Here is a 24299-nt window from a genome sequence, read left to right as displayed (position 1 = left end):
AAGACCAAAGTGTGAGTCTATATAGCAGTCAAATTTGTGATAAGTATTTGCTATATCAGGATAAGCTGATTTATTCTGATAAATGTGCCATCAGATATTCAATCATTTCTCATACTATAGTAGACCTATCTATCTACAGTGTACTTTTATTTATATCCTTGTTTGACTCCCACATCACGTTAAATATGAATATGATTTTTTTTTTATTGCTTTCCATGAGAAATGAAAAAAGAAACAATTTGTTCTGAAATTGATTATCGTTGGTCCAGTGAAGTAGGATGTTAAACCCCATTTCATTTCATTGCATTCATTCTATCTTTGATCAACAGGTAACTTGGATAAAATCTAATCTCAAGTACCTGATATTATTTTATTAGATATTAGTAATCAATATGGTTTATTGATCTTTTTCATGAACTTTTATCTTTATCGTGATCACAAACATCCACCAGAAATATGTTCCGATAGAACAAGTACTTGTAAATAAGTCTAGTCTTAAACTATTTTATGAACTATGTACTTGGTGCAGTATGTTATAAATTTTAATCCATTTTAATCTACTCTCAATAATGATAATATAACTGCCATGCTGAAGAATTAAATTTACTTTTAAAGAGAACTGGGTAAGTAGTGTTCACGGACTTCAAAAGTAGATATTAAACATATATAAATATATATTTTTAAAGTACTTATATTATAATGACAGGTTTAGGATCTTCTGGGTATAGCCATCTTTTTCTTTTACATCAGTATTGACCTTTGATTTACTTCCAAGAGCCATTGATAATTGACAACTAAAAAAATGTTAATTAATTGTACAAATTATAATGATTGTAGAAAAGTGTAAGCACTTTAAATTGTTCAGATCGGTCTACTAAGATCTGGTACAATACTTAAACTTCTGAAGGCTTTAAAGACATTTTAATCCATGAAATATTACTGAAAATACTACCTCTATAGTAGAGTCTATACATCGATTTTTATCAGAATATGTTGTATTTGCCTTAGCAAACATTTATAGAAAAGGAAATCTAAGTCAAGTATTGGAATAGAATGACAAATGCATTAGTGTTTCTGACCCATGATCTCTTATTTGATAAACTATGGTTCCAAATAAATAGAAATGACTTTATAGAGATATTACTTATATATGACCAGTTATAAAAACTCTATAGAATTTGTCTTTATTAATAGTTGAGGACTAAATATTTGTACATGTCAACATGTACCTATAGTTACAGTCCTCCATACTAGCCAATAACAATACCACATTAACAACCAAATTTATGGCACATTTTTACTATGTTTATCTTTTATTTTTAAACATTGAATATTGGGTTTTAAATTTTAGAGGTAGATGTTCAATTCGTGGAAAATGGAATTGATAGATAAGTGAAAGGTAAGAATAAAAATCTTATTAATGTGATTTATGATTTGTTCTTTTATTTGTGAATTATTTATTTATTCACAAATTGGGTGAATAACTTATGAATGCACCAGTATTTCTATCAAACACTTGAAATAATGTCTGAATTATTTAGAAAATTTAGTGGTATATTAGGCCAGACTTACATTGCCAAAAGATAATTTCCAGAAAGGAAATAATTATAGGTAAAGCAATATACTGACAAAATACAATGGTTTTCACCAACATGTGACATTTGACAGGAAATTACTTATAGAATCCAGTTTGAGTTTTGTTATAATAATAAATGGTCTACTTAACATCCACTCGACACAAACTTTTTGCGACTAACATATGGTTCAATTATTTCAGTAATTCGCTTGCACGTAGGGATCTTTAGCAGTGGGAGGAAACCGGAGGACCAACCCTACTCCTTGTCACATACAACCGGAGAATTGAAACAATGCCAGTTGACTCAGTAACAGAGCTTATGATACAACGTGCACATGCTAACTATTTGGCCATCTAGCCCCCCCCCCCCCATGGATAGGAATGGAGTTAGGCATCTCATCAACACAATACTTTGACCATTTTGAAACCAACATTTGGTTAATGTTTCTAAGGTCATGTGTGCCATGCTAGTAAAAAGAATTTGGCCCCATCAGAAGAACTTCTAACTGTACAGGGTTCTATTTGCGTGGCAAATCCAAATCCAAATCCAAATGGCTAGGCAACTGCTGAAAAGTGGGACCCAAGTTTTAAAATCTCAAGGTTCTATGCTCAGGGCAGGATTCAAACACAGGACATCCTAGTCAAAAGCACAGTACCCTTTACATGCAACTGCTCACTTACCACAAATTTTGAAACTGCATCCCTGCTGTATAATAATCTAATTATGTGAATAGGACAAAGACAACGTTCCACCCTAGTTTTATACGTTGGTACCAACAATGTACATAAAAGTTATCATAAAGTTACAATTTCATATTTTCTAAGAAAGTCAAAACATAATTATTTCTATGTCTTTTGCTCAATAGGTTGTCAGCTCACTATTATACGATCGTTGGTTATCTTTCTCACACTTAAAAATCTTCACAAACCGGAAATAATAACACAATTACCTTCCAATTACCTCCCTTGTTTTCCTATTCCCCACCATGGAAGAGCTATCTTCAAACGTTTGAATTTGAAGTTGAAAATGATATTTTTGCCAATTTCTCAACTGCCAATAGTGAATTATAGGATTATTCTTTAACAAGGTAGGACTGTTTATAGATACCATCTATTTTAGGGCTTTATTTTAATAAATTTTAAAAATATGAAATTGTAACTTTAATAAAATAAGTAGAGATGGAACATGTGGACACTGGAACCTCTGCTGCATCTTTCCCTCTCATTGCACAGACAACCATAGGCCATAGGAGAAAAGAAAAATATAGGCCTATATTGATTTCAAAATGTATAATATTGACAAGATATTAAACCCCATTTCATCCATTGTATATTTAAACAATATTTTAGTACCAAATAATTAATTGTTACTATAAATCACCAATACAAATATCAATATATATTTCAATTTTGCCTTGGGTGAAACGAGCTTGCCTTTATCAGTTCTGTTTACTAATATTTTGTTATGAATTATAATCATGATTTATGTTATAATATTTTATCAGGTTGTTAAAATCCCAAAATGGGCATCGAGAAGAAGGTGTTGGATTTTGAAGTAGAAATCCATGATGCCCAGTTTAATCACCAAGGACGTTATTTTGTCAAACTGTCAATACAGAGTTTACATACAAGAGACTATACATCTATACAATTAAAGAAACCATTGAGTATTGAATATCTTTATGATAACGAAGGTTTAACTGATGTTACACAACAAAATGGAAATGCTGAATTAGTTTTCTTTAAAGAAAAGAGATTTGTGTTCAGATTACCAAGAGGTAGGTTTTTATCTTATATGAAACCAATGAACATAGTCTCAGATATAAAAGACACAGTCTCAAATATATATGAGACCAGCAAACATAATAATAGTCTCAAATATATCAGACCAGCGAACATAACAATAGTCTCAAATATATCAGACCAATGGTTATGCAATATTCTTAGGGCAAGAAAAGTAGGGGATATTGAAATGCAAATACCTATGCAGGTTGTGATATGATAAATAGTCATGGACACTTGACATGCTTTGAGAATATGTTCACAGATGAAGAACTTATCGCCCCAACAGAACCACTGAGCTGCACCTGCGACATGCAATAGCGCCATACACGCCATAAGATTTACTGTTTAGCGTATCTTTGCTTTATTGTGTTATGTTTAATTTGCAATGAGACGTCTTCAACATGATGAACGTCTACATGCTATTGGGATGCTTCAAATGGGTTCTACACAGCGAGCAGTAGCCAACATGCTTAATGTTTCACAGTCTGTGATCAGCAGACTGTGGAACCGGTACCAACAAACACACAATGTTGATGATAGACCTCGTTCAGGTCGTCCTAGAGCCACTACACAAGCCCAGGATCGATACATTCATACACAGGTCCTGCGAAATCAAGAACAAACAGCCAATCAGCTTTCTGTAAACTTGTACCAAGTTACAGGAATTCAAGTTACACCCCAAACGATTAGAATCGGCTACATGCAGCCCATTTGCAGGGGGTACGACCACGTGTTGTGCCTCCATTAACTTGTCAGCACATGGCAAACAGGCGTCTATGGTGTAAGCAGCGTAGAAATTGGGGTAATTGTCGATGGGCGCGTGTCCTTTCCCCTATAGAGTATGTCTGGGACATGATCGGGAGATGTGTTCGTCGACGTCAACGTCAACCGACAACACTGCAAGAATTGACTGTGGCACAGCAAGAGGAGTGGGTCAGATTGCCCCAAATCGTGATTGTACGGTTGATTAGGAGCATACCACGACGAATTGCTGAATGTCTGAGGATTGGTGGAGCAATTACTCATTATTAAGACAAAAATCAAAAACATCCATTTTCACTTTTGACGGTGAATCTCTTTGCGAGTAAAATGGGTCCGTCAGATAAGCCGCCCAGATGAACTGTTTATGTTCATGTGTAGGCAATTGGCCTGTTATTAACATACACTGGTTATCTCTAATAAAAACATCAGTGCATTTCCGCAGTTTTGTATTGTTTCTGAATATCTCCTACTTTTTTTGAAGAGTATATATAAATGGCATCATGCTTGTCCTATTTCTTTCTATCCATTTACTCACAGTCACCCTTACTGATGATCAATTGTACGTATTATTTATCAAGATTATTTGGACCGAGAAAAGATATTTCTTTATCAAGAACGATGCATCAAAGCTGTGATTTTCTCAAATTTTTGACATTTTTATTTAAAATTTTATTTGAGAAGTATTAAATAGGGCTTAACGTACGCTTCTGCAGAGACTGATGTCATAGACTAGGTAAATAGACCTATAATACTGAAAATTTTATAGATATTGACTTCATGTGAGATCAAAAGATCACTCATAAAATGAATCTCATATATTGTAGGCTTGTAAACCTATTGAAAATGTATATTAAAATGGAGTAATATATTACATCTCGAGTGTTTATTAAGATTCTACACTAAATACACAACTCATAAAATAATCCAATGTATATTATGATAAATATATATATATACCTACATGTAGAGGTATATAATGAATATGAAGGTTTAATATGTATGTAAATTATACTAGATGTAAACATGTTATTACAATCAAGTGTGTTATAAATTAGTCATGTAAGAAAAGAAGTGTAGTGTGCATTGTTATTTATAGGGTTATAAAAACATCTGTTGTATTAAAAAAAGATATTAATTTCAATGTAATGGAAGAAATCATCAAATACACTAATACTTTATTCCAAAGTGACAGCTTCATTTTATAAAAGAGCAAATTCGTATTTTAAAGTTGAAATTTAAAAAAATTGCATACTGAAATTAGCTTTTCATATATATAGCCTCTCCAATCTCTTTATGACTGTCACTATATTAGTGCATTAAACATACATTATGCAAGAGCAAAATCTGCTTATTACAAGTCTTTCTTTAGGCCTGAAATGTTATCTAAATTATCAATTAGACATTAATTAACTTATCCAGACCATAATAAACTCTCGATGTCAAGGCTAGCCTTCGATGTTGGCTGGATTAGATTCCTATATGCCGCTAACGGCCGTTGATAATTAAATCAATAAAAGTGGATAATCGAGACTAAGCTGTTTATAATAATGATTTTAATAATGATGACCGAAACTATGCTAAAATTTCACCCGCTTCTTTCTCGGCTCATAGTGGATCAATTTGACTGAAATTTTCAGCAAATTACCTTTACACTATCTAGTTTTTAACTATTATAGCGAGAACTGCCATCTCGTTATCTTATCTCCCATAATGTATCTTTAAGTGTGAGTCTATCCAGAGGAAATAATGTTGATAGTTTGGTAAATCCTCATTGTAAAATGTGGGGCAGAGGGTGTTATATGATTTAATTGATTAGCTTTGAATTTCAGTGTGGATCAAGAAGGATTATTCAAACTCAGTCTAGTTGTTTGGATAGGAAAAAAAATTGAGGTCCTGTATAAATTAGCAGTGCACATAAAAGATCCCACTCAAAATGCTTCTTTATGTAACCACAGAAATGTTAAATAATACTGCATGTTGATTTCAAAATGACATTAGTAATGTCTCACCGAGATAAAACCCTTTATTCCACAATCTTAATATTTATGAACGTTTATATTCTGAATCACAGATTACTTAACACTGTTGTTCTGTGATTGGCTTATTTCAATCTAACATAAGTCATAATTTGTAATTTCAGGTTTTTGTAAGAATGATAAGAATCATGATGTATATTTATTATTGGAGGCGTTTACTTTACCAGATAATGATCAGGATATGGGTAAAAAGGTTGGGGAAGGCAAGTTCGCCATTTACCCTCGCACAAACGCTCCCAGAATTAACATGAACGTAGAGGTCAACGAAAACATGTATCACTACACCGATGTTGTCTCACTACTCAGAACTATGTCAACAGATAATGCGACAATGCATTGCGGGAGGTTGCGCTGCACGTTCGCATTGAGGGAGGTTATTCCAAAAACAACACGAAGAACCCCTGTACCTGATCCTACACCTCGTCCCTCTCCACGCTATGTACAAGTAACAGATAGATCTGAGAAAAAGAAAGTAGAAATAAAAACACCCTCGCCAACACCATTACCAACAAATAGACCAACAGCTAGAGATAACCCTCCACCACCAAAAACAAAACCCACACCGGTATTAAAGAGAGCATCACCTAATGATTCATGGGGTGATAATCAATCAGTTAATTTACCTAAAACACCACCTAGAACCCAGCCACCACCACCAACTGATACTAGAAGGGTAAGATGATGATCACTATATAGTTAAAAATGTATTATGTAAGAGCTAAATCTGCCTATTGCAGGTCTTTATTTTAGCTTCAAATGTTATGTAAACTATTATTTAGACATTTCTTCACATGACAAGAATATTTTTAACTGATTAACTCAATAACTGGGTAGTCCGAAATAACTGATTCTTTCCCTATACAGCTGAATTGATTAGTTACCATCAATGAATAAGTTAAAAATAATCTCTTACTAGCATAACATAATTCCTGCCTGTTGAGTTAAGCAAAATCTATTAACTTTTCTGCTTCTGCTTTTCATCTTTGTTATTTACCAGTACTTAATAATTATAAAATGTTGATATTTATTTAAAGATGACAGAATCTCCAAGACCTAATTTTGATCACACCACATATACAGCTAATGTACAGAATTGGAGACATGTATCTAAATCTGGTAAAGAACAGATTGATATCATATTACATGGTGCCAGTGCTGTACCAGCTACACAAAAAGGCAAGGCGCCATTACCATATGCTTCCATGTAAGTATTCTTCATCTCAAATTTTACAGCTTACACCATTTTCTTTACTTGTTAAAAATTTGAATAATACTTATGAAATGTTTACAGTAAAACCAAGTCTGATTATTCTGGTAATGATGCCACTGCCCTAAAGACACATGCTTCTGCTCGACCTACATCAGCACCATCATGGGAAGAAATGTTAAGCATGGAGATAGATGAGAAAAAATCAAAAGATGAAGGTAGTTATAGCACTTTCGGTTCATGACAATATTTAGATGACAATAGAATTCTTCTAAAATATTAAAATATGTCATACTCATTAAACCTAAATTAGACCTGGTGAGGCCAAAAAAAAAATATTGATATATTTCCTTGAAAATAGATTCATAAAGCTTTCATGGAGTTAGATAAACATAGCTATTATGTTTTGATAACTATAAATATGGAAGATCTTTTCATCATAATTTAGGTAATGTTGTTTAATATTAATGTTTTTGTGTTATTAATTTCAGCATTAATGTTAACTATTGGTGATTCTACAAGTAAAAGTCGTTTAGTTAATTATGAACTACCTGTCAATCATCTTCAACCATTTCACCAATATCATCTAGAAATGGTGGTGGTAGGTTTTCCTCTGTTCATTTTATCATGATTTATATAAAATAGTACCGTCCATCATAAAGGGCAGTCAGATTCAAAGTGCATAGATAAAAAAATACAAATAAAATAATAGTATGTGGATTTCACCATGAGAATGTGACAAAGTTACTGCAATTACCATGACAAAGTAGCATCAGGGCTTACATGGAAAAATATCTTAACTTCTTCTGATGAAAAATAATCTGATAAAACTTTCTTCGAAATTTGAATTTTGTTAGATTTTTTATTATATGTAATTTTTCAGCCAAATCAAACTAAACCTGATGGTGTAAGAATGTATGCTAGTATTATGAGGAAGCTTAGTAAATTACCACTTGATATGTCATCTCCAAATTATTTAGGTCTAGAGGTAAGTTTCATATAGCACCACCCTCTACACAGTACTCAAAGGAATTTACTGAATTTCTTTATGGATCCCCTAGAAAGGTTAATTTCTTTCTTTATATGTTATTAGACTGTGCTGCAAACAAATTAGATTGCATTAAATGGGATCAATCTACCAAAATATAGCACTGATTATTTTCTCCAGGCCCATTTACAAGCTGTTCAGAGACCTATACAGAATCCAGTAGGACCACTAATAGCAGTAGCTAGAATAGTTCCTGATTACTATAATTATAGGTAAGTCATCAGTAAAGTTTGCTACCTACAGTCATATCAATAGACCTGTACTGTTAGTTCAATATGGAATAGATAGTTACAGATTGTCAACAAATCATCTGTTTTAAGCTGTACTTAAATTAAACAAAACACAGATGTTTTTTATTGCCATTGACCGAGAGGCATGATCTGTAGATAGACCGTGAAAGATGATATCCATTCCAAAATTTACATAATTATTTGAATTAAACTCAGATATTACTCTCAGATATTTGAATGGTAAAGTATTAAGTAGTTAAAACACAGAAATTATATAAGATATTTGATATTAAAAACATTTGTATCTTGGAGAGTCCCTTGAATATTTTTTTGTATTGTTTTTTTAATTTGACAGAACGGATAATTTATTACCACATCCCCGTACAGCAGGAGTTAATATGACCAGTGTTACCTTTCCACAACCTCATCCATCTTCCTTTAAAGTTCCTGAAAAATCATCACAAGGTTATCCACAGGTAAAAGAAATTATTCGTACTGTGCAATGTGAACATCATATATCTATAGTTAAGCGGATGAGATGAATTTATATAAGTTTTGGATTGTTTTCAAATCCATTATATCAGTATTTATATTCTCATGTCATACTCCAAATAGGGGGTTTGGATGGCGCTCAGTATCATAAGGTCTGTCATTGAGTCAACTGGCGTGGTTTCGATTCCCCGGTTGTACATGACAAGGAGTAGGGTCACCTGTCCAACCTTGTGGGTTTTCTCTGGGTCCTCCAGTTTCCTCCCACTGCTAAATACCCCTACGCGCAAGCGAATTATTGAAATAAAATTGAACCATATGTTAGTCCTGAAATGACCTAGTTTGTGTCGAGTGGACGTTAAACCCCATTTATCTCTCTCTCTCAAACTTGAAATAAAATATTGTTTAAACCAGACTAATTTTATAACAAAAAAAGCACTGTCTTAATTATTGAATGTAGTACAAAGTGTCTGAATTATTACTTGTGTTCAATTATTTGTTACATAGATAAGTTTACCAGGCCGTCCAGATGATCAACCTGTATGGAATCATCCATTTCTATTCTCTGAAGAAAAAGATAAAGCTACATTATTTACACCAGGAGCAGCATTAGTTATAGAATACTATGTAGCTAATAAAGGTTAGTATTGAAAGTTCTTTATTTAAGATTGATTAAATTGGATTGGTTGTTCCATGATTTGGAAATTGATTTGAGGATTCCTTGTTGAAGATGGTTTGATGAGCTTCCTGTTAAAACTGGTTAAACGGTTTCCTTATTGAATTGAGACTAACTTGATGATCTCCCTGTTGAGATTAGTTTGATCATCCCATGTTGAGACTAGTTTGATCATCTCCCTGTTGAAACCAGTTTGATCATCTCCCTGTTGAAACTAGTTTGATCATCTCCCTGTTGTGACTTGTGTGATGATTTCCCTGTTGAGACTGGTTTGATTATCTCCCTGTTGAGATTAGATTGATGAACTCCCTGTTGAGATTAGTTTAATCATCTCGCTATTGATACTAGTTTGATCTTCTCCCTGGTGATACTAGTTAGATGAACTCCTTGTTGAGATTAGTTTGATCATCTCCCTGTTGAAACTACTTTGATGATCTCCCTATTGAGATTAGTTTATCTCCCTCTTGAAACTAGTTTAATGATCTTCCTTTTGAGACTAGTTTAATGATTTTCCCTTTGATACTAGTATATTGACCTCCCTGTTAAGATTAGTTTGATGATTTACATGTTGATACTAGTTTGATGATCTCCCTGGTGATACCAGTTTAATGATCTCCCTGGTGATACCATTTTAATGATCTCCCTGTTGAGATTAGTTTAATGATCTCCCTGTTGAGACCAGTTTAAAGATATCCATGTTGAGATTAGTTTGATTGTCATGTTAAGACCATTTTTAGTATCCTAGTGGTATCACTCCATTCTACTCCACTAACCCCTGGGTCCATTCATGGGGGAGACACATAGTCAAATTATCTGCCCTTGATAATTGTGCTATTTTTATCAACCCATCAAAAAATTCCATAAATAGAAAGCAAGTTGTCGAAGGTATTAAAGTAACTCACATTTTGTTGAAACTAAGATCGTGGAATCATTGTAAACTTTGTGAAAATACTTTTACTAATCTTTTAGGGCATCTTTTTGTATGCATGTCACTTCTTTGATATTAAATTTCTTGCAAACTTTCTCATAATCGAATGTACAAGCTGCTGTATTGTGGTGAACATAAACAATGATGCTAAGACTGGTATGTAATCTGTTTATTGATTCGTTCGTACGTGGCCAATGAAATCATCAAAGGAAAATGATTTGAATTTGTGAATACCCTGTGAATGGACCAAGGGGTTAGTGGATTAGAACGGAATGATACCACTGGGAATACCTAGGATGTGTTACTATGATACCCCACTGACTCCCAGTTGAGGCAGATTTTGTGGGCTCCCTTTCAGTTGATTCTGATTTGGTTTTCTCCAAGTTTAAATTAATTTGATGGTCTCCTTTGGCTGATTTGAAAACTGTCATCCATACCTTTTCAAACTAAAGAAGTTTGAACTGTTAATATATTTTAGTCTTTTGAGTTTCATTTATCTACACTTTGTGACTGGTTTTCTTATACATGTAACTATCTTTCATGCTTAAATTTTGTAGCTATGAATGATCAGTTTTGGCGTATGGAGAGTCCAGTGGGTTTTTCATCTCTACTATTAGATCGTACTATGTACTCACAATTAACAGCTGATCAAGCTAGGATGGGATTACGTATTGAAGGTCTACCTATACAGGTAATAATAATACTGTAATTTACTTGACATAAGTGATGATTCTTATTAAAATTATACAAAGTAAAATTTTACATGGTTTAGGAGTGAATGAAAAACACCAATATACTCTCAGATCTGTCATCCATCAAGAAAATATATACAATTTTCTATATAACACCTTATTATATCACTTTCATTATGAGAAATTAACATAGCTATCACATTTTTATATGAAAATAAATAATCTTCTAATCTACCTATATTTATCATAAACTTAATTGAACAGATGTTAGAATTAAAGAATTAGATATTTAAGAAGAAGAATTAAAGAATTAGATACAGAGCTGGTTGTTCTTGCTATAATTGTTTAAAAATAAATAATGGGAAATGAATATATTGAAAATTTCAGACAAATTGTGAAGTTATGAGTGTTTGAAGTTTAGATAAGATAGTCTCGATTGTTGAGCAACATTGCTATGATAATAAACTAAGTCTCGATTATCAATTTTATTGTTAAATTATAAAATGGCGAAGGCGTTCCAATCGATTCAATAGCTAAGCCGTCTGATCATCTAGAGAGTTGATTATGGAGTTGTCATGTGAATAATGTCTAAATAATAAATTATATAACATTTGAAGCTAAAATAGCCACATTTAGCTCTTACGCAATGCTTCTTCAGTGAAGACATAAAAAAATACTTATATGAGTTTAAATCTTTTTTTTTTTCAGGGAAGTAATATGATGACAATAAATAATAGAATACCTACAGTTGGTATGATTCTACGTCTTATAACTTCAGACGTAAGTTTATAAAAAATACTTTGATTTTAAACGAGACATCAGATATGCAAACTGTCGAATTCTTACTGGTTATTACTGGTTTAAAAAATTCATGAGGCAATTATTCAAAAAGTTGATCTAAAATTGCTATTCACAAAATTCTCCAAATCATACTTTTAGGCAAAAAATTGTAGAATTTAGATACTTTTATGATTTGTTTGAAAATGTTTCATTCTAAACATGTCTCTAGAACTAATCCCCCACACCCCTTTTCTTAATATAACTTCTGTGTTGTCAAAATTAATATTACAATTGATTCTTTTAGTTTTATATAATTAAATAAAATATTAGGTGACCTATGTTATTCACATAAAATTGAATATTTGTGGATGTTTTCAGCAACCTAATACTATGGTATCATACAGTAATAAAGGAGATTTACCATTAATAGATTTAAATCCTATAGATCCATCTTCTGTACATGTACCAGAAGAACCTGATGTATTAACTGTCTCTCATTCCGATTCAACACCACCAATATTATCACCACCTATAGATGTGACACCTAGACAAAAGACAGGTAAATGGGTTCTACAGAAAGTACCAAAGAGTGGATTACCAGTAAGTATATTCATTATAATTTAAATAATTGTGATTAAATTTTGTGTGCCTGCCCTAAATCCAAGAATCAACTAAAACATCTTGATATGGTGTAAAATGTCATTTATTAATAATAAAACAAATAAATGACTGCAACAAATTTATAATGAAAACATTAATCAAATGAGCATTATAAATCAGCAATAATTAAAATGCATACCCTGCTATCATGTTGGGCTAAAGTTTTAAAACACAGTCAATTCTGTTTTACCAAGTTGTTATCATGTGTCCATTTCCAGCTTCTTTTACTACAAGAAAACTGGTAACATATTTTAACAAATCCTCAAATAATGTATTTGTTTGAAGGTTCTTGGATCCAAAGAAGTTATGTTCAAATTTAGAATTATACTTTTAAAGTATAGCATTTATGCAAGACAAAGCCTGTGTGTAATTTTGCAGGATACTGACTGCTGTTATTTTTATTATGAGCTTAGTAAAGGGACATATTCCAAAAAAGCTTAAATTGCACTGACCCACGAAGATTGTCGATCCCATCATATACTAATGAAATCTCTTAGTTAAATCAACAACTGGTGTTAACATGACTAGACCAAATCTTCCAGTCTCTTCCAATAGACAATCTGCAAATGAGTCAAAAAGTCTTCGATCATTTTATATCCAGTCCAATGAGTCCATCCATGTATTGAACTGTTTTAGATAAAATTTAGACATAAGATATAAAATTAAATATGGCAAATGATGAAAATTCTGATACTATCAAACTGGAAGTGGACATTTAATTAATTAAAATGATTTTATATTTGACTCTATTTATTTCTGTAGTATGATAATTATTTATTTCTGTTTATTTTCTTGACAAATCTGCCAAATCATACTAATTAGTAAGTATTTGTGTTCCAAAACCATCAAAATAAAGATTTACTTGCTGGACATTTAATGCAAGTTATTCATTTCCAATTATTAATAATATTGCTATCTCTAAATTAAAATCAGTGATAGCATATTAAAAAATGTAACCGGCTTATACAGTTTTTGCTTTGTTTTTGAAATGCAATGAAATAGAGTTCAACATCCTACTTTTCTGCATCAACTGGGCTATAAATTCTAACAAAATTGTAATAATTTATTATAAACTTGTAATTGTAAAATAGTATGTTTTTAACTGAATTCCTTTAATGACGTAATAATAAGATAATAACTAATTAACTCATAGAACACCTGAATTTCAACTTTGCTATTTAATGGCAGCCATGGTTGCTATAAATAAATCCACACAGTATTTAAACATTGTTATATAAATAAAGCAACAATATACATACCGATATATATATATATATATTAATCTTAACCATTTAGTTAAAAGTTTTGTACTTTTTGTATTGAAATAATTTGATTACATATGTTCACATACTCATGTAATTGAATGGATGCAGTCATGCAGTATTTGATATTAACAATGACCTTTTATTAACTCTACAAGCTTCATATTGGATTGGATATGCATGTAAACATCCATGTCTCTAACTAGTGTAGGTGTGGTCTCTGTGGAGTGAGGTATTAGGATTCGAATAAACTGACCAATATTATAAATGTATTAAGAAAACTTATGTTTAACATTAAGTAGTGACGGTTTCAGTATGTACTGTAGGCTACCAATAAAGAGGTTGTTATACACACCATGAACAATACACTACAAGATATAGGTAGTCAATTCAGGTGGCCAATAATACTCACACTACTCTTAGTTGCCTGGCTACATATCAACAAAAGTTTTTCACCTTTATCTACCACCTGTGTCAAGTTAGGGCTTGATGTTTATTATTTGATCTTTAACACTAAACTTTACAATTTAACGGAAAAAAAAGTGATCAAAAATCTTTTATGAAGTGATAACTAACTAAAAATGAGAGAATTAGGATTTAATTGTTAATCAGTCAGCTAAAAATTGTTAAACTTGTTGACAAGTTAGAGGAAAATGGCTACCAAATATTACAGGCCTTATACCTCAGAGGTAAGTAAACCAGAATGAATAATAGGTCAGTGCATGTAAAGGAATACTTTACTTTTAAATTTGTCAAAATTACTTTTAAATACATACATGGTTTCACATTATATATCACAATATAATTGTATTTGTATTGGGGATTTTTTTCTGTCTTTTATAACCCTTTAAAGAAGATTATGTTTCGTTGACACATGTAGTACAAATGCATTAGTATTAGGCCTCTTCATGTTATTTACACATAACTGTATTTAATTCATTGCTTTTTAAATTTCACAAAAATAAAGTATTTTTAATTGCTACAAACAACTATTCTTTAATTAAAAGTAAAAAATGTTGAATATTGAAAATCAATTTTTCTTTCCCCCCAATTATATAGACCTACCATTTTTAGTTTTACATATATCTATTGTAAAATGTTATAAATAATTTTTAAAATTCAAAATTAAACAGGTGTATTTGAAAATTTCAGAATATATTATTTAATTTGGGAAAGGATATACCAGTTTTTGAAAATCAATATGAATAAATTACCTTATTTGGGGTAGGGGATTAAAAATACATGATTAAGAAGAATTCAACTCTACACTGACATAATAACGTGTGTGGTGAATATTAATATGATAAAGTATTGTTTTTAATTAACTTGTCAACAATAAATCTGCTAACCTGTCATTGATCTTACAAACTATTCAATCAGTCAATATTGATTATATGACATGATATAGATTTTATTACCTTCTTTTATTAAATCAGGTGTAATAAGACTAAAATTACAAGTGGATCCATGATAGAAAATACCTAATAAACAGATATGAGGTTATCTATTTTTCAGCTGTCTTAGGTTGTGGTCAACAGTATCATGGGGGAGGGGGTATAGCTGGTTCTAACCAGAGATGTTGAGGCTCACACTCAGACTATGAGACAAAAGTCAGTTACTTGTGTCGGAGCCATTACCTCCCCCAGAAAAAAATAAAATTCTGCCACAAAATTAGCGCATTCTGGCGTTATTTCAGTGAACCAATCCATGCGAGTGCTATGAAATGATGGCATTTCTAGAGGAGGGGGCTGGAGCCCATTGAGCCCGTTAAATCCGCCACTGTAAATGAGCAGAGCTACATCAAACCTTATTTTGAAGTCGCTCAGGGATAAATAACGGGGTCACTTGATTCGGAATCGTATTATATCCCCCACGATGATTTGATGAATGGAGGCCGTAACGTTACGACCAAGCCGGACTAGATTTTTGACGAACGTCGAAAATATGAGGCGGCATCACCGGATTACACCGAATTCTCGGATGTCGATCGCGACACACCATGGATTGAGGGGGCCCCAGGGACTTCCGATGGAGGGTCCTCGGAGCATCGGAAGTCCCTGGGTCCCCGTCACTAGGTCACCGGCCGTTGGGGTCCTCGGTCCGACCATGCTCGAGGTGCGCAAATGAGATTTTTGTGGGGGGCCCTCTAATGTGCTGGGGCATGGGCCCCATGATGCCCCGTGGTTAATCCGGCGTTGTTTATACCTTATCCAAAACCAGGTTTTACTGAAAATTACTTGATTAGTTCTATAAAAGTGTTTGATTTAAGTGTTCCCGCTCGCAGCCAATTCTATTCTAAAGCTGTGATATTATGCTTTATGTTTAATCCATGATTTATGAATTGAAAGTCCTGCAGTGATGCTCCAAATGGGCTAATGAAGTGGGCATGATATATGACCTATGTCCTGGAAATGAGCTGAAACCAAAAATAATTAAGTATTAATCGTTTGAATTTGACATTGAAAACCATTCAGTATTCTGAAACAAAAATGTGATTTTGGTCAGAATAAATTGAATCTGTAAAGATAAATTATAATTATTGTCTGTATTTTATGAAGTTTGTATATATTTTCAGGCATTAAAAGATGGAGAATTACCACCATTTGATGCTATGGATTCTGTTTTACCAGAATATCAGTATATATTTCAAGAAGAAGAAGGAGTACCATCTACCATGGGTAATCCTGTACGTACAGAACATAATAAAACAACCACAACACATGTTATACAATCTAATACAGGTGATCAATTACCTAATGTGTAAGTACATAATACTCTTATATATTTATGTATATTCCATGTATTCTAGTGATACTGCTCGCTCTTTCGAGAAATTGGCTAGTTCAATCAAACAATGTATCATTATGTTTTGTGTTTGTATTATTTAATTAGGGACAAAAATGGCCTTTCACTAGTTCTTCGAGATTAAAAATCAAACTTTCAAAAGCTTTATGTATAGTTAACAATTTCACTTGAGATGTGCCATTGTCTGCTTTCTATTTTGTCCATTCATTTCATTTAAGAATGACCACTGTATTAAAGTTGAACTGTTGTGCTGTTTATAGGCTATGAACCAAAATTTGTGCAGAAAGTTGTTTTGTCACAAAGTGGAACCTATCACAATTTCAAATAATAAAGCATACTTGCGAGGCACCTTTGTATAACATTGCATTTTACTTGATCTATAGCATGGATGCTGTTTGGTGCCTATATGTTGGTTGGCAATTTTCAGACTGAGAGAATGGCCAATCAGACATCAAGATATGGGGAATCATTCAACCAGAATAAAAAGAAAATGAGTGGCATTATGTTTCTTTAAACATCATTCCAAACCCTGAATATTATTACATCATAAGTTTGATGACATCATATTCTTAGTTACGGCAATACAAAAGGATCTAATCTAAATATTATTTTAAAGTCCACTCTCCTTTGAAAAACCCAAATTTTGATTTATTTATTAGAAGCAGTAAAATTTACAACTATGATGGGTATGACGACCCAGATTACATGCAAGTTATACAACGACAAGATCAAGAACTTGGTAACTATAGAACACAATTAACAAAGATGGGTGGAGAAATGGTTGAATTACGTACAGCACTTGGTAATTACGAGACAGTACAGAGTAATCAAAGAAGAGATGAAACAACTAGAATACTTATAGATGCTCGAGATCTTGATGGTTTATCTAAAGCAGATCTAATGGCTAGATACAGTAAGACTTTATATTTTTGATTTGACTTTCAGCTTAAAAAATAAAGGGCAGAAGTTGGTTTTATGACTCATTTTTATGCATAAATTTTCATTTTATGAATCAATCAATAAACATTTAGCAATAATAGTTTAATATTGACATATTGTTTTCCTCCAATAATCGTATACTTGATATAGTTAAATAGTTTATATATCTTCAATAGTTTCATCTAGTAATAGTATTATATCCTTATGTTATACTTGATAATGATATGATTAAATAATTTATATATAGATAGTTTCATCATATTCATAATAAAATATGTTTATATTATTTACAGCACATTTAAAACAGAAATTTGCTCGAACCTATACAGAATTAAAATTATATAAAGATAAAGTACAGAGATTGCAGAATGAATTAATTAAGGTAGAGGATTTAATTTAGTATAGTTTAGAAATCTTCACCTTATGTCAAATTGTCGGTCAAATTTCCAAGTGTATTTTATTATCTAACTTATTTAAGTTATTTTAGAATTTATTCAAAGAATATGATAATTTTAGAATTATCTAAATATATAATTTAATTTTTTAAGTATTTTTGCTAATTAAACATACATTATGCAAGAGCTAAATCTGTCTATTGGAGGTCTTTCTTTAGGCCTGAAATGTTATCTAAATTATTAATTAGACATTAATTAACTTATCCAGACCATAATCAACTCTAGATGGCATCGCTAGCCTGCGATCTTAAGTGGATTGTGAGCCGATTTACTGCATAACTTTCCTTCTCGATTAAACGATTAAATGGATAATCGAGACTATGCTGTTTATCGTACTGATTTAGTAATGATGACCGAGGCTAGGCAGAAATTTCATTCGATTAGTTCTTGGTTCATAGTGGATCAATTTGAATGAAATTTTCAGCAAATTGCCTTTACGTTATCTAGTTTTTAATTATTATAGTGAGAACTGCTAACTCGTTATCAAATCTCCCATAATGTATCTTTAAACTATAAATTTTCCTCTATAGTGATTTAATGACAATGTCCCATTTTTAAAAATATCTAAATTCTATGGCATGTAATTGACTGACAGGAAATTCTCCTGGCAGTCAGTTTCAGACCGGCAAGTATGGCCAAATAAGAACCCTGTATCATACCAAAAGAATGATCATAGTCATGCCCTTTTAGTCATTACATAAGGTCCATGGTTATTTTAAGTACATGTGCATTGCAAAGATCTCATAGTCATACCTCTGCATCTTCTTAGATAAGAATAAAGTGATTGAGATTTTAATTTGTATAATTTCAGAAAAATGATCAACAGAAAGCTTATTTAAAATTAACTCATGCTCATACTGGTCAACAAGAATTATTACAGAAATTACAAGCTAAAGCTCAACATATAAAGAAATTAGAAGATACCATCAGAAAACAAGAACAAGTTATAGATAAATTAGAACGAGCTTTAGAAAGAAGATTTAGTAAAACACGTAAGTAAATAGAATTACTGAAAAGGATCACTTCTTAATGGTGAAGAAGGCTTGATTTTGAATAATTCGTAGTATCAGCTTGTCTATATATTTCTATTAATGGAAGGACAATATTCCAAAGTACATAGAAAATATAGATTTTCAGACCATATACAAAAAACAGTATAGATAGACACAGAACTAATACACAACATATGTGGCAACTTCACTTTCTGTTTATTTCACAACATAATCTTTACTTCTGTAGGTGATAATGTTGTAGGGGGTCAAATATGAAGTAAATAACCACACCAAGGGTTCAGTAAAACAGCAATTTATTACCTTATAATAAAAACCCTGAAATTATACAATTACAGTATAAATAACATAATCCAACATATAAAATCAATTCATTCATATTCATTAAAATAATATATTACATATTAACACTAAAATCTCTATTCTAACTACTACTTTTATATATACTTAGTCTATATAAATACTTTAAAGGGAAACTACCTCCTGTTAACCCGTATGAAATATACAGGCATAATTTAAATAATCTTACTAATAATAATAATGTTCTTACCCATGAAGGGGTTTTTAATAAAGTAACCAGAGTCTGGAACAAGGTGAAGTACCTTATAGCTCTGTCTGTAATAAAATATGGGGTATTTGATATTAATTATATTATTAAAGCGAAATGCTTTAAATAGCGTTACTATTATTACTATTATAAACTGTATGCCTTGTATTTGCAGAATGTAATTAACAAAAACCAACATGTCCGCCAACTTTAACAAAGACAAATAAAATATATATAAACTTATAAAACTGATAAAACAAATAGCCACACATACCTTTAAACTGTAAACAATAAATCTGTAGATAATAATTCTTCCAATACCAAATACACACAATTGATACGAATAAATGAAACTATTATTATAACTATTGAAACTTTAAATATAAAATCACTACCAAGGTTGAATGAAATATTCAACCTCACACTACAAGATTCTATAAGTAAGTGACCAGGGAGATAGGAAATACAAATCCAAGAAACCTTTGGGTCAAAGGTGAAAATTGAATCCCAGTGACCAGATGATGAACTCGAACTCACTGGTTAGAAGAGTGTACAGAACAGGATAGTTTAAAGATGCATTGATGTGTGACATATTACTTAAAATTACATTAGTATTGTGATCATATTAAAATACCCATAAACTAAATAAAATCACTCTACCACAATAACAAACCTAAAGAATTTTAGACTTTGTTTTTGTTAATAATACAACACACGTTCATCAGCCTTCTGCTGCATTGTTTCTTGTATGTGTTTCTGACTAATGTGACTACTTCTAGTCAGTTTGATCCAAAACAGTTTTACCTGTTACTTATTACAGTATCATTGTTTCCTGGAAATGTTTTGGATAACCCCACAAAAACTCAGTTTAAAGATGTGTTATGTAAGATTTAGATAAAGAGTTGGTCATACTTGCTACAATAGGTTGAAAACAGATAATGAAAAATGAATATATTGAACATTTCAGTCAAATTACTTTATTCTGAGCAATGTTATCAGTGTTTGAAGTTGAATCTCGGCCATCCTATGGTCTAGAGAGTTGATTATAGGCTTGTCATGTGAATCAATTTCTAAATAATAGTTTATATAACATTTGAAGCCAAAATAAAGACCTGCAATAGGAAGATTAGTTCTTACATAATGCATCTTTAATAACCAATATCTTGATGATAAGATATATTATAGATCTATTGAAAATTAGTTTGATATATATTAAGACTTAGTATTTTAAAAGAGCATATCTGTATTTTTCTAGCTATACCTAGTAATAATGCTGGTGAAATAAACTCAACTTTAAGTGCTGAAAATCGTCATCTTAGACAACAAATTGAAGATCTTAAGGTAACAATCAGATTTCTTTTTCAAAAATGTGTATTGAATGGTAAAAAAGTTATTACTGCTTAAATTTTGACCAAGAGTTTAATGCAATATTTGCCTTAAATGCAATTTTGCAATTATTAATGACATTGAATATTAATCTTTGATTAAATGTATGATCAAAATATTTTCTTGTGCTTTCTAGGAACAATTAAGGTTAGCTGGTAGAAGTAATAATGATGATTTAGAGAAATTAGAACTATATCAAGCTTTAGAGAGAGCTGAGGGTAGAATAATGTCTTTGGAGAGACAGGTTAGTGATGATTTGTTTTTGGAGGGACCCAAGGTGAAGAATTCACTCCCTTGGCACACTTTTTAAAAACTTAAAAACCTCTGTTCACAATACACTATTCATAATTTTGATATTTTCAATATATGATTCTATAGATATCTGCATATAAAATTGATTTTGATTTTGATCAATATCATTTTATTTCTAAACTTGACATTTATTTGATTTCAACGTCAACCATAGATTTGAAGTAACTCCGTTACCTTCCTTTATCTTATGAGAATCACATTTCTGAAAACTGTTATAGCAATAAAAAAGGAAATGAGATGAAATGAAATTGGGTTTTAACGTCCTACTGTTCTGCTCCAACTGGGATAATGAACGGCATATGCCATACAGTGTGCTTTGAGGGAAATTTGACCCAGGCAGGGGTGCTGTGGCCTACTCTTATATAAAATTCAACTGCCAAGGGATCTTTTACGTGCTGGGACCTCAGATTTCCGTCCGATCCGAACAACCATACATTGACAAGGGGGAACCATGCCGGGAAATCCCAATGAACTTTCACGACCAATGGGGCTAATGGAGAAGGGCATATGCCAAACTGTACTACAAGGATATTTGGTCCGGACAGTGGGGTAACGGCCTACTCTTATATCGAATCCAACTGCCAAGGGATCTTTTACGCGAACGTCAATGCATGCACGGGACTTCAGTTTTTCGTCGTATCCAAACGACTATACATTGTCCCTTGTCAGGCCCTCTGTCTTGCGCCAATGACAAAGGGGCACCACGCTGGAAAATCCTGATGAGATCAAACCCAGGATCTCCAGGTTAGCAAACAAACGTCTTACTCACTGAGCCACCATGGCTCCCAATAAAAAGAAATAATATAATAAAATCAGTTACAAATACATTTATTGTATTAATGAAAAAATTTATGAAAATTCTTTTTTACAGTTAACTGAAAATTCTCGCAACTGGGGTAAAGAAAAGGCAGATTTATCTATTAAAGCTAATGAAGTAGAAAGAGGATTCCGTCATGGTGCTGGAATGATTTTACATGATTATCCTGTTCTGGTGAGTAAAACCATAATTTATCCGTTCCACAGGGGAATAAACTTTACTTACATTAACACTAGTCTCAAAAGTAAACCAATTTAAGTTGATTCTCTAAAATTAATGTCTTTGATAATTTAATTAATATTTCTATATTAAATTTGAGTATTTTTTCTATTTACAGGATGAAATTTGTGCTAGACCCATAAGAAGAACAGGTTGTTTATCACCAATTCACTGAATACCTCTTCATGCCAATTACATATCAGTCAAAATAACAGAATAATTACATGACATATGAATGGAAGAATGATTGTATTTGTCTCAGAATTTGTTTTCAAATGAATTTAAATTCCTTTATTAGATCTGTGTTTTTAAACCAATATTTACCATGCTGTTAACAATGTTGGAATTACAAATAGAAATAAAAAACGAAGAATACCTTTTAAAGTCATGTATTGTTGTTAAATTGTAATTTGTTTATATGAGGTTTATTTATGCTATTTGATTTGTACCAATAAAATAAAGATCTACAGCATTTACTTAATTTAGTATTTTAGTGCTTCTTGTTAAGAATATATTGGTAACAGTTTTATTATCTAAATGTGATATTTTAACAAATTTGTTATGCCATGCCTACTTGTAAACAAATTATAATATTGGACATGCATTGTCTATTGGACATGCAATGTCTTGTTGAAATCTAATCATTTTACTTACTGTGATAGTCTGTATATAAAAGTTATTTTGTTAATAATTGTTTTATAATTTTATTTAGTAATGTTTAGAATCTCACTGTATATAATCCAAACTACATTACAATCACTATCTACATACATGTTCTACATATGATCAATCAGTCCTCTACGGCGAATTATTGAAATAAAATTGAACCATATTATATCCAGTTTGTGTCGAGTGGATGTTAAACCCCATTCTCCCTTTCTATCTTTCATTAACTGAACATTGACAAAAAATACTTTCTACAGTGATCTAGGGCAATCAAACAAAAAACTGAAACATGTTTCAATTTATTTTCTAGATATGTTGTCTTTTTAAATTACGCCTAGTTTGCTTTAAAAAAATACAGACATTGATGATAGAACCAGCGATCATTTATAGAACATGGGGAACGTTCAATGTGGTTGTATTATATGGTTGTTAGGGTACTTTATGTTTCTGGAGTAAAAGAAAAATTTCCAGGACTAATTGAGAGTTGTAGGAATTATTGGTTATGCTTTGCTACTATCTCTGAAATGTTTCCATTTCATTATACTATTATAGAACAGGATACATTGAATTATTGTAAATCTAAAATAATGTGAACATTGAACTTTATAAAACTCAAACATCTTGTAGGTTTGTTTGCCAATACAAGACTCATTAGGTTTGTTTTCAAATACACGATTCATTTGTATATATTTCATGCTTAAATGTAATTACTTTCAGGTTGAATTCATTCAATAAAACTTTCAATTTATATTAATACATAACCCTGTATATAGAATTGTATATATATTGAAACTGTACATTACATTTCACAATAAAATTAATCATCAATAATACTGTGGAATATAAACTGTAAAAGGTTAATTAAATTGCCATAGGTGTATGGGCTCGATGACAGTTTGGAGTTGGGGGGGGGGGGGCAGAACTCGAATTGCCCGAAAAAAAATTGGGTTGCAGACAGCTGTGCCGATCATCAGCGAGAGGCAAAGAAACAGAGCTTACCGTAGAATATTGG

At 31.7% G+C, this 24299-nt stretch overlaps 1 protein-coding gene across 2 annotated transcripts; it reads left to right on the top strand.

Moving 5' to 3' along the window:
* The first annotated feature begins 517 nt into the window (after window positions 1-517).
* Window positions 518-24118, top strand: LOC126811006 (coiled-coil domain-containing protein 33). Of its 2 annotated transcripts, XM_050536468.1 has the most exons (22): window positions 518-623; window positions 1352-1399; window positions 3082-3354; window positions 6264-6832; window positions 7194-7363; window positions 7451-7584; window positions 7858-7967; window positions 8250-8354; window positions 8535-8626; window positions 9000-9120; window positions 9641-9773; window positions 11295-11428; window positions 12138-12209; window positions 12588-12809; window positions 16707-16891; window positions 17596-17849; window positions 18169-18257; window positions 19142-19322; window positions 21143-21228; window positions 21410-21517; window positions 22457-22576; window positions 22740-24118. In XM_050536468.1, the coding sequence occupies exons 3-22, from the start codon at window positions 3099-3101 to the stop codon at window positions 22794-22796; spliced, it is 3198 nt and encodes a 1065-aa protein (XP_050392425.1). In that variant the 5' UTR covers window positions 518-623; window positions 1352-1399; window positions 3082-3098; the 3' UTR covers window positions 22797-24118. The 2 variants fall into 2 exon arrangements, with proteins under 2 accessions (XP_050392425.1, XP_050392424.1); XM_050536467.1 differs by lacking the exon at window positions 518-623 and having other exon boundaries at window positions 1257-1399.
* Window positions 24119-24299: the final 181 nt, after the last annotated feature.

This window comes from Patella vulgata, chromosome 2, assembly GCF_932274485.2.
Source record: "Patella vulgata chromosome 2, xgPatVulg1.2, whole genome shotgun sequence".
Classification (NCBI taxonomy): Eukaryota; Metazoa; Mollusca; class Gastropoda; family Patellidae; genus Patella; species Patella vulgata.
This window is presented reverse-complemented; position numbering and strand designations above follow the sequence as displayed.

Excerpts from the sequence above, each read along its gene's own strand:
- LOC126811006 (XM_050536468.1), top strand. The coding sequence starts at position 3,099 with ATGGGCATCGAGAAGAAGGTGTTGGATTTTGAAGTAGAAATCCATGAT. Across the intron at positions 7,968-8,249 it reads ATCATCTAGAAATGGTGGTG|CCAAATCAAACTAAACCTGA; the intron begins GTAGGTTTTCCT and ends GTAATTTTTCAG. Across the intron at positions 9,774-11,294 it reads ATACTATGTAGCTAATAAAG|CTATGAATGATCAGTTTTGG; the intron begins GTTAGTATTGAA and ends TAAATTTTGTAG.